This window comes from Pholis gunnellus, assembly GCF_910591455.1.
Source record: "Pholis gunnellus genome assembly, chromosome: 17".
NCBI classification, from domain to species: Eukaryota; Metazoa; Chordata; class Actinopteri; order Perciformes; family Pholidae; genus Pholis; species Pholis gunnellus.
The window spans coordinates 8,032,399-8,044,403 of NC_136544.1; the positions used below are offsets into that span (position 1 = coordinate 8,032,399).

Sequence of the window (12,005 nt, forward strand, 5' to 3'; positions counted from 1 at the left end):
AAGCCAAATAATGTTGTTGTGTTGTTTATCTCTTCCCTTGGAGACAAGTAAGAGTCTGCCACTGGGCTGAGGTAATTCTCCTGCTCTTTAACAAAAAAAATATTTCATTAAGACTTCTCTTGCCAGCAGTCGAGGTGCCTTATCCGCCTACTAGTCACTAAAGGAGCAGAGAACTAAACAATGAATGACTTGTGATGATGGGCTTTTTTTGAATGATGGCGTATTATGTGTCTTCAATGTCTTATCGGTGAATCAAAGCTGCAGTGGCATAAGGCACACAGCTTTGGGAGGAGCTTGTTCTTAAAGCCCAGAGGATTAGTAATGGTCTGCGTGGGCTAAATGAAGTCGGACCTACTGATAGACTAATTAAAGGTTAGCCTGCGCCTGCGCTACCTCAATTTTACCCCTATTAGGAATGCAGCACTTTGTATGGTGAACTGCTATTGCAGCCGTCAAGGTGCTGACTTTTGTTCTGCAGACTTTGTGTTGTACCCACTGCAGTACAATGAAAATGTGAACAATAGAGCATGCTAAAAAAGGTTACTTTGATGTTTATATCTTATAAATATAGAGACTGGCCACCCTTATCGGAGGTATACACTCTCTGTATGACTTCTGTACTTAAATACTTTTGTGCTCTGGTTACCTCCTCATGATACACAGTAGATGTATGATGTGTGTAGATACATACATGGGCAGGCTGGCCATCTGGAAGACTACCGAACGGCCGATCCGTGCCAGGCCGATCCGTGCCAGGCCGAGCCGGCTTGTGGTCGTAGGGTTTTTATTTTCCAACTCCTCGGCCGCAGCGTGGGCCAGAGCGCAAAGCACAACGCTGCCTGTCAGACTTGGCTTATCCAATACTTTAAATATGGAGGGGGGGGATACGACATGTCCCTCCCAATTTGAACTGATCCTCCTTAAAGGCTCAGTCATTTTCATTGTGCTCCAGCTCACCTCGGCTTGTCTGGCCATCTTGTTTTGATTCAGTACATAGGGTGACATGCTTATACAAACTGAGGAGGCAGGTGTTAGCCAAACATCCTTAGGTGTCTTGAAGATCTTCAGCATCATCAGATTCTCTTTATGCCACAAAAACTGTGTATGTTTTAAACATACTGCCAAAACGTGTTTGGCTCGCGCACTCCGGGCAGTCGCATAAGAGGCCTCTCCATCTCAGAGTCCCGAGCAGAATTTCAGTCCCAGTATGTCCCCGCATACAAACATGAGACACAATACAACAGCAGCTGTCAACAACTCTCAATGGGATGAGACAAATTCAGCCAAATTCTTTAATTAGGTTTAAGTGCAGTAATTTCCCTTACTTGTCTGGACACTTAGTTTAGTTTTCACATAAATACAATACTTTAAGACAGCCTATAACTTTCTAAAATGGCCTTTTTGCATTGCAGTTCTGTTTTGGGCTTCACTGATACAAACGTTATAATCTTCATACATGTCGTGTGTGTGTCGTTGTCCGTGTGCAGGTCTGGACTTCCATGAGGACCTGCATCGCATTGGAGCAAAGGAAGGTCTGAAAGGCCGCAAACTTCAGAAGGCCATGGAGAGCTACGCGTGGAACATCACCGTCCTCAAGGTGAGATGGACTGAGCGCGACTTATAATTGTACTATATATACCTCCAGTTTGAGTCAAGTACCGGCTAATGCCTTTGATTGACGTCAACATGTGAGATTATTTTGGAGACTATAATCAGCTGGATAAGCAACCCCAGATTCTGTTGCTGAGATTAAACTGCACGGTGTCTTAAGAAAGCCCTCTGGGCTAATTGCATTTGCCTCCTCTCTAATCCCTTCTAATCTCCTAATTAATTACTGTTGATTCCAAACACTGTTTTATTCATTTGCTCATGCAACTATCTTGACAAGACATGATAGGATTGTTCACACTTCGTTCGTAGACACACGCACACCCTGCACTATTATTCCTCATAAGCGCACATTGGCTCCCTCGGACATGCCCCGAAGATGATGCTCAGCAGAATGCGTTGTGGTCTCCACCTGCCCCGTGGCACGGTGAGATATGGTTGCCGAACGCCCTCATCTCATTGCTTTTTACGAGGCTGTGATGGTAATACCAGCACTGATAAAACACCACAAGCTGCTCAGCACAGTGGGCCTGTATTGCTAAGCAAGGACAGAGCAGCCGGGATATTTTTATCTCCTCTCATCACCCTGAAATCATTTAGTATTGAGTGAAGAAGCTCCCTTGGCTGAGCTTTTTGCTCGAGTGTCAGGTTAGGTCAATGTTTGATTGCGTGATTCTTGTTTGCCTTTTCATGCCTGCCTTCTCAGACAGGAGGACAGTAAAGATTGCTAGTTGTAACTAACTGTTAAGTTTCATTAACGATAAATCGTTCATCAAATAACTGATTATTAGTTTAGTTTGTAAAATGTCAGAAAATAGTAAGAATGTGACAGCGTTAGATTGTTTGTTTTGCCTGACTAACAATCGTAACAGATTTTTTTTCACTATAGTATAAAATGGTTAATAATAAAAGCAGCAAAACCTCACATTTAGGAACCAGGAAACAACTAGGTTGATAAATAATTTCAGCACGAGTGAAGGTAATGGCTATAGCAGTAATAAATCAGTGCTAAATGTATGCGTTCTTGTTTCTCTTCTTGCACTAATACAGCAGTCGTATGTGCAACAGCAAGATTTATCTTAATCAAGCTCCATGGCACTCTCTAGAATTGGGAAACTCGTGTGCTTAAATAGCATAACAGGTTGACACCCAAACGTAATCCCTTTCTCACCCGCACTCCCTCCATCAACCCTAAACTCCTCCCATCCCTGCCTCGTCTCTCCAAACACACACATCCCTCCGTCGTCCTTCCCGAGTCCTCTAATTTCTTCCGTGAGCCTCATTCTCAACGTGAAGGCATCTTGGCGTGCACACGTACTCCTCCCCCTCCCCCCCCCCCCCCCCCCCCCCCCCCCCCCCCTTCCTCCTCCCATTCTTCAGTTGTAAGCTGTGTCTCATACTGAACATTTGGTGAGAGCCTGGTGCATGTTTGCCAAGGCTGGCAGCCATGCGCAGCTATTTCACCTGTCATCCACTCCAGATCCTCAGCAGCAGTGGCGATTTGGGTATGAAAATGTTCGTGGGGCCACACAATATTCACAGAAGACGATTTGATGACGCAATCCAAACATACCACAGATATATCACGTTGAACTATACTTTCACAACTGTGTGCGGGTAAGTGAGAGGAGACACTGCGATCGCTGTGACCAATGGTATCGCCAACAGCAGAGATGACACAATTCCAGCCGAACAATGTCATCTAAAAAACACACAATGAAGATCTGACGACACATATGGGACAACCAAATGACAACGTGAAAGATCTCTCAACATCAAATAGCCTACTCATGACCAGCAACGAAAAGTGCGTGTGTCATCTATTGAGCAACCTCATCCTTTTAAACATTGTACATCCGAAAGTTTTGTTTTGAAAAATGTCTGAATGCCCTTAATATAGGGTCGAGCGTCGTAATGGCTCCTTAGCCTGGAGTCTCCCTCAAGCACCTAGTCTCAAATATGCATCGTAAAAGGCCAGGGTTTATCCGTCATGTCCATGCAAGGCAATTTTACCCTTTCCACAAAGTTGTATACAGGTTATAATTCTGCTAAGAACATACATGTTTTCTTCGGTCTGACATTGTTGCATTGTTCAGTGCCACGTCTGTACGCACCGTCAAGTTGAGAGGCAGCGTTCGTTGTTCCCACTCAGCCTAACTTGATGGCATTATCCACATGTGATGCACAGCTCTGGTGTTTTTACCAGCCTTTCTGAAAGATGTTTCAAATCTTTAAATCCACCAGCTGACCGTCTCCGCTCCGATAAGCCGACATGGAAAGCAGAACAGTGCTTTTGTTTATAGATGTTAACCAAGTTTTCCTTTTGAACCACTCGTGGGGGAATTATTTTCCTTCTTTAGATATGATTAATTAATCTGGTCGATGTGGTGCCAAACGTTTCATTTCCAGTTTTTGCTCCAGGGGTAAAGCGCTAAATCGTACTGTTGTTAAATAATCCACACGAGTCATCACTACTGTAGTCACGTTAACGCAAGTACAATAGCAGTCCCTCTCTAGCTAGCTAGCGAGACGTGTACACCCATGCACCATTAAAATCAACCAATGGGATGCTTCTAGGGGCCCTGGCCATCAGGCCCCACTCAAGAGCTGAAAGTTCATGCTGAACACGAGCACATGCGCGTGTGGTTTGTCGGCCCACAGCTACGTGCAGTAGGGCCAGTTCTGCCGTGCCCCACCAAGCGGACACGGGCAAGCAGCTTCAGGCATAAAGACAAATTTACACACACACTACAAAGCAATATGTTTATGTTTGAGAGAATGTGATGAAGAAAGCAAACATTTTATGAAGTAAGTTTGCCATTATTGTGTCTGAATTAGACAGAGGCCTGTAACGTCTTCTGTACACCAGCGCCCTCTGGTGGGGCCGAGCCCCACGGGGCCCCTATTGCAAAAAAAACGCCGATGCTCGGCCGGCCTGGAAGCCTGGGCAATGGAGGGGAAGCTGTGAGAGAGGAAGAGTCGTGGACTCTCTCTGCTTCTCAAACTGGCTCTTCAACCGGACTTTTGAGTATCAGAGCAGAGCTGTCATGGTGAATGAGTCTATTTGCCTTCTTCTGCCAGTGAGACCGCCCTGTCACTCTTCTTACCTCGCCGCCACAAGAAGAGTGAAGCCAGAGAGGCATAAAGAGAGGCATATTGTATTGATCTTCTCTGTAGATTCAAATCACTCACCATTGTAGTTTCTACTGTAATTAACTGTTGTTTGAAGTATTTTATTACATTCCTAATCAAGCCCCTGCTAAAGTAGCTCTTCCATCTAAAACTCTGTCCCCCTTCTATCGTGCCAGCTCTCGTTGTATGTGGTTACTCTCTTGGGGCTCGCAGATTTGTTTTGTTCCACGGATGACCGCTCAAGTGGAGATGCTCTCAGTCCTGCTCGCGCTCCGCTGCCACGCGCCACTCTCTAGCTAGGTCAACAACCTTATGACAACATAATAATAATTCATAATAGTCCTGCATTTTATTTGTATAGCGCTTTAAAAAGGTTCTCAGAGGCACTTTACGAGGTAAAAACAGAAACAATAAAAGCAATAGCAGAGAGATGACCGAACAACAGTGGAAAAAACCCAAACAACAACACACATAACTGGCATCACAGGTTAAAAAACAGATTTAAATAGGTGAGTTTTAAGTGCAGTTGTTCAAAATGGCGAGTGAGGGAGAATGTCGGAGGTGCTGGAGAATATACAGTAAAGGCTGGTTATTGAGTGTCCAATTTCTGTCAAGGGGATGGAATGATTTTCATAAACAAGTAGGAGATTAGGAGAGAACTTAATGAGGATCTAGTGGTGGGATTTGGTGTCTGCCCTTGTTCAGGCTTAGCCCCCCTTGGATAGCTTCAGGCCAGCTGGTGAATGTACCCGAATACGAGTGCCGTCGTGATTTGGCTCTGGCAGCACAGAGCAGTCTTCTCGCTGTCTTATTTTATGCCTGGTGAGTCATGACTTATATAATTTCCGTATTTTTTATTTATTTATTTTTCATTTTTCTTTTCAAACATATGATTTATTCATGCTCGTGCTTTGCGTGCTGGAGTGGCTCAGGTAGAACGCCACTCGCAGCGTGTTACCATCACCTGGGAGTATAAGCGTTGGTTATTGTGCGCAGGGCAGCGCCTTCACTCATTCTGTGACGTGTCAAGACTGCTGTGCCTGCCTTGCTGACTGAGAACGTTATCCCTTTTCGCCATTGGCAGTAGACTTTATACTGGGGCAGAAGGGGTCATTCTGTGCACGGGGATGTTAAGTTAATGAGCTGTCACTTCAGGTCAGACTGAATTTCAGTGGCAGGGAGGGAAAAATAGACAGATCCACCGATGAGAAATGCTCTTAACTTGTTTGTGAACAGATGTTGGAGGGAAGGTGGAGTAAAGAAAGCGTCGGACCGGACACTCAAAGAGGCTGCGAGGCCTTGCCGTGTCCGAGAGTCAAGGATTTAAATACTCTAGATGTGGAGAGAGTTCTTAAAAAGCATGTGGTCAGATTATTTATGTTTTTGGACCAGTTCTAACATTATAAGCACCTCTCATTCACAGATATAACCGCCTGTGGAAAAGACTCGACCACATTTCCACATAACAGAGACGGCCAACTTAAGGTGGCAGGCAGCCATGACAGTGGCCCCGGATTGACTTGACAGCGCTGTAAAGCAGGATGCCTGCCCTGACCACTTCCTCCACATATGGCAGGGATTCGTCTCTGGGGTGCTCCCAAATAAAGAGCAGAAATGTAGTATAACATTATCACCATATTCCAGCACTATTCCCCAGCTAAGAGGAGCGGTATGACTGACTGGTGGCTTTGTACTGCCCCCTGCTGCATTTTCTAAGTCAGTACACTGAGGAAAAAGTATTCCTGTACGACTTTTACCTCATTTTTCTCCCTTATTTCATTTTATTTAAATTCAAATATTAAAATCTCTTTTTCAAAAGAGACCTGGCCAGAAAATGTAGCACAGCTCTAGATGATGGTGTCTTACTCGGATAGACTGTAATATGAAGCAGCCCCGAGGGAAAGGATATCAGAAGATGTTCCCTGCTATTTGTGTCTCCGCGTGTTGTTAACAAAGCGGCCCCTCTTTCTGTCTCTCTCTATCTCAGGGCCAGGCAGACCTGCTGAAGCACGCTAAGAGCGAGGCACTGGACACTCTGCGCCAGATCCACTGTGCGGCTCAGTCCTGTGGGCTCAGTAAGAACGGAGCAGCTTCCCCACAGCTCCAGCACCATCCGCATCACCAGCCGCCGCAGCAGGCCCAGACACAGCAACAGCCTCAGGCCAAGACCCACCCACAGCCTCCTCCACTGCACCAGTCCCAAACCCAGCCCCAATCCCAGACAGCACCTCAGGCTTATCTCCATCCGCTTCCCCAGCAACATCCCCAGCCACCAGCTCTCCCTCTGGTTCAAACTGTTTCAAAACCACCGGCCTATACTCAACCCCCAGCCCTAACCCAGCTCCAGTTACAGTTCCAGAGCCAGCAGCAGAGGGCGGCAGGAGCTCTGGACGCCATCCCCGAGAAAGGGATGGTCAGCGACGATCCTGACGGATCCTGCTGACCCGCAGCCTGTGCCCACAGAGGATCCTACTCAAAGAGAGACGGAGAGAGCGAGCTAGAGATGGAGAAGCAGAAGGCCAGTAACGCAAGGGACCTGGAGGAATTGGCCGAGAGGATTAAAGAGATGATGATGGTCAGGAAGACCCGTCGTGTTAGAAGTGAGACACAAGTCTGAGACGGGGTTTGAGTTGGCCAGAGGAGAAAAGAGAGAGAGAGACCTCACACTTCAATCACACATTTCGGAACGGGATGGAAAACTGGAAAGGCAATGTTTACTTTTCTCTCCGTCGTGCATTATGAAGATAATCCTCCATCTGAGCCAGGAAGTTTAGGTCTCCTTCTGTCTTCTCTCTTGTGAAAAGCCAAAAAGGGTAACAGCTGGTAACAGACTTCTGGCGTGTGTCTCGGCATAGGAAAGCATTAAGCAGTTGGATCCGTTAGATATCCCTGTCTCTCTCTGGGAAGTGCTAGTTACATGCCCCCTCCATTATGTACTCTAGCTCTGTGGGTACAGGCTTTACCTCACGTTGGCATTTTCTGCCACAAATTTGCCTTTTCGTTTCCAGAGAATCCTCAGCATGTCTTTGACCTTTTTATTTTTGTTCATGCTCGCACTCCTCCATCGCAGACGTAAAGCTAAAGCGCAAACCCTCACCCCTTTCGACGAAGAGGACGCCATTTTCATTTTGAGTGCACAACGTAGAGCAGCTCGACTAGGCTGAGCTCTGAAGGCGTCGCAGATGTCTAATTCAGCACAAACCAGGAAGCTTTAGAGCCAAAATAGAAAAAAAACAAACTGCAGCTGTTGATGTGTTCAGTCACATCGATGCTCTTCTTGCCACGCTTGCTGGTGCCGACCTCCATCGAGCCCCACACACCTCTCCAGAGTCATTCCACAGGACTTACGTTCTTCAGCATTTATGGACTCTCCCCACAGGGTCTCCTTGACTCTGCCCCAGGGGCTGTGTGTGCGCGTGTGTGTGTGTGTGTGTGCGTGTGTGTGCGTGTGTGTGTGTGACGTTACGTGAATCGGTGTTTTGGTCCCCAGGGTGGAGCTGGCCCATGTCAGTTAGTGGCGGAGCTCACCAGCCAATCACAACTGGATTATTTCAGCCTGCCTGTTGAGAGGTCAAAGGTCAACAGGAACATAGTACTGCTGTCAATAAAAACACAAATTAAAGTGAATATAGATGTAAAGTGTATGTAAAATGTATGAAGGGAACATATATTGATATAACAGTTCTTCAGACACAGATTAACGATTGATATTATTGTAATTGTTGTTAGTTCTATTGATATTCAGATTCTTTTTTTTTTAGCATTACTTCCACATATACAGTGATTTGACACCTGTTGAACCGTGGTGCAGATCAGGACAACCAGTGCATGTGGGACTAGAACGAGGAATTGCTGGTAAGCGCCACAACACAGGGGGTCAAACAATAACCCAACGTGTGTTTCACTGCAAAGTGGGTGTGGATTCTGTAAGAGCTCCTTTAAGTGGCCCATTAAAACTGGCTTCATTGTTTATCCTGTCTCCTCTTGTTCATTTCTCTTTAATGACTTTCAAATAGGGATACGTGAAAATGTCCTTTAGAAGGATGTGAAATATGCCCGTTCTGTGTCAATTGACCTGGATTTCAGCGATGTATCAATCGGTGCCTGGACTGATATTTTCCTGAAAACTATTTCAGAGAATCACTTTGAGTAAGTATTCAAACTGACGTCAGTAGCGCTTTGAAAGCAGCTTTCACAGAATATCTACGGCAATCAATAACGCTTTTGGAAGGTTTTATTGACCGCTGCTGATGCACTATGATGCACTCTTAATTCTCTTGATCTAGAATTCTTCTCTTATCAATAAACAAGAAGGAAGCCATTTATTCATTTATACAATGACTTTGTCTATTTAAAGCAATGCTTCCTGTTGTCCATAAGATGGCAACAGACATTAAGTAAATGAGGCTGTGAGGATGAAAACAATCTGAAAGTCAATAATTGCTTTCAAGTGATTTTTGTTATCCGGTTATCTTTACTAATGACAGTGGCAATGTTCTTCGGTCTTATAGAGCATCATTTGGGAGCAGCGGTGTCGCAAAGAGGTACCGTCTTTTTCAATTGAAATAATCCTACTCAACGGTATTTTTAGCTGTGGGCTCATACATTCATCAACACTGTTCACCCCACTAGTAATACCTCTGTGAAGGAGCAAGCCAAAACTGCTCTTGATGTGCAAGTATGGCACCTTTTGTACAAGAGAATAAAGCCCATCGAATTTTAATTATGAGGCATAACAATAGGCCTTTTGACTGAGCTCGTCATTAGCACTGGGAAAGGGCGTCTGGGCTTTTTCCATATTTATATTCTAGAACTCGTAGGACACAGGCTAATTGACTTCCGTCCCTCACCTGTCATCAATAATGGTATGTTTTCATAAACCTTTGGCATGCGGCCACAAAGAAATACCTGTAGTTCATTAAAGGTCCAGAGTACTGCCTTGGAGATGATCTGCCACAGGGGACTAATTAATGGCGGCGAGCGTTTCATCAACCCTTCAAATGAGCAAAGAGCAGAATTAGATGCATCGTGTCCTCTTTGTGGTCGGACAAATGACGTCCATCGGTGTGGGCACCACCAAACAATATAAAAGACGTTATTCTTTCCCTGGGGAGAGCAGAAGATCAGATGACTCCCCTTCACACAAGCCAGAAGATGCCGTGGCTCCCCACCAACTTCCAGAAAGCTGCTGGGATGGACACGTCTAACAGGGTAAAACAGCCTTTTCGCTTTTATTTAGATTAGTGAGCGATTTGTTTGACATCATAAATTCACGGTCTTTTAAGTCGCCTACGGTTGGTTTCTCATTTATTTTTGGTCTTTCTACTTTCCATTTGTATTCGTATCCTCACCAAGACGCAAGCAGATGACTTCAAAATGTTTTTATACATTTGTTGCATTAGTTTTCATTCAACTATTAATTTGACTTTATGTGACTTAAAAAAAAAGAAAGTTTTTGCATTTATTACAAATACTTAAAATTGGGCATTTTATTTCCATCATGTCACTGGTATCTTGTGAAGTTACAAGTTGCATTAACGGGGAACTGTAGGGCGTCCTCTTCTACAAAACATCTATCTCTCTGTTGAAGGGATCAGTGAGCAGGCATATACGTAGTTATTTAATCAGTGTTATAATTTCACCTAGTTCATTGTCATGTGTATTTTCTATGTCTTGCTTATGCTTTGTGTCATGTCTAAGGACAAGGGTTTCTGAATTGACACCAGGCTACATGTTCCTCTCTGTGATAAACAAGTTCCTCTAAGATTTAGGCAAATTGCTCAGGCTCGACTATGCCTATATAATTAATAGGGTTGTACAGTATCGATGATATGAACTTAGCAAGAAAAACTACGTTACGTTAGGTTGGTATGATTTCATTTTTGTAATATCATTTTGACTGGAGATGAAGGTTTTATTGGAGATTCAGTGATTCATTAGGTTTGTCTATCCATCCATATATCTAACCAGCAACATTTTGATCATGGTGCAAGAAAGAATTTACAAGGAATGACAAAGAATATTCTTAAAGGATTATCTCTGTGTCTTTTTACGCCTGCACCCATGTTATTTGGGTGTAAACTAATCTCTTTTGCCCAGCAGAAAGTCCTGGTGCTGGTTTTGATGTTGCTGCTGTCTCAACTGGCCTGTGATGCTCACAGCGTGTCTGAATGCTGCAGACAACCAGCTCGCTCCTGTCGCCTCTCTGTGTTTCTGTGTCGCAAAAACTTTGCCGGAGCGCCCCCAGGAGACGCCGCCGCTGGCATCCTTACTCTGGGCAAACGAAATGAAGATGAGCATAACTTGCAGAGCCGACTCAACCAGCTCCTTCACGGCTCCAGGAATCAGGCGGCAGGGATCCTGACTATGGGGAAGAGGATTGCAGAGAGGGCTGGAGAGCAGTACATGGACTGGATGGCTCAGTCAGGATCAACCATCACAACGCCACTACCTGATTTAAGCTAAATACCTCACGGTATAGACTCTTTTAAAATCCAGGGAGGAAAAAGCCCACCTATTTGGGGAGTGTCATTACACCAACTGTGTGTTTTTTGCTCATGTAAAAAAAATTGTGGTTTTCTTTGAACTGTGCCTTTTTGAATGTGATGTGCTGTGAGCGCACCGGGCTATCGGATAACATTAAGAAGATGTGTAATATTGTACATAGATGGAAAGCAGGCTTGTCGGGTGTAATAAAAAAATATAAAGCTGACAAAAGTGCTTCAATTCAGTCTCCGGAAAAATCAAATGCAGTAATGATTCATGTTATGTTGCATTAACCAGAAAAAAATCATGTTGGGTCGGGAAAATCTGATATTGTATATATGTGTCTATATATATATATATATACCTGTATATATGTGTATATATATATGTATGTATATATGAATATACATACATATATACATGAATATATATATAGATACATATATACAGTATATATATAAATGTATATATATATATTGTAAAATTCTATTTATTCAAACAACATTAGGGAGTGCACGAAGAATATCATCTTTTTGCTGAAGTGTCTGATTGCAGGGGAGTGTTTATTCTTGCCACAGATTCATATTAAATGTAATTATTGTAAGATTTACTGGAAACAATAATGAAGTGTTACCTCAAAATAGTTACTTCCCTAATCCACTCCAAATAATATTTGTCTAACCCCTCGCACTGAATCAAAGCCCAGCATCTGGGCTCAAGTCTAGACTTCTGTTTTGATTGAGTAAAGCTTGTACACAGGAGCCCAGTACAGTGTGGGA

The 12,005-nt window shown here is 44.1% G+C and overlaps 2 protein-coding genes across 2 annotated transcripts in view; both read left to right on the forward strand.

Annotated features, from left to right (window-relative positions):
• LOC306709722 (inactive phospholipase C-like protein 2) overlaps positions 1-8,710 on the forward strand; it is a 63,127-nt gene extending 54,417 nt beyond the window's left edge. Inside the window, exons 5-6 of the mRNA XM_079177986.1 lie at positions 1,488-1,597; positions 6,728-8,710. Of these exons, the coding sequence (XP_079034112.1) occupies positions 1,488-1,597; positions 6,728-7,183 (566 nt within the window). The 3' untranslated portion in view covers positions 7,184-8,710. The remainder of the gene's footprint in view (positions 1-1,487; positions 1,598-6,727) is intronic.
• A 1,157-nt stretch (positions 8,711-9,867) lies between these two features.
• hcrt (hypocretin (orexin) neuropeptide precursor) lies at positions 9,868-11,205 on the forward strand (the record flags this gene model as incomplete). The annotated part of the gene is made up of 2 exons (XM_079178024.1): positions 9,868-9,951; positions 10,843-11,205. The coding sequence occupies 2 exons, from the start codon at positions 9,868-9,870 to the stop codon at positions 11,203-11,205; spliced, it is 447 nt and encodes a 148-aa protein (XP_079034150.1).
• Positions 11,206-12,005: the final 800 nt, after the last annotated feature.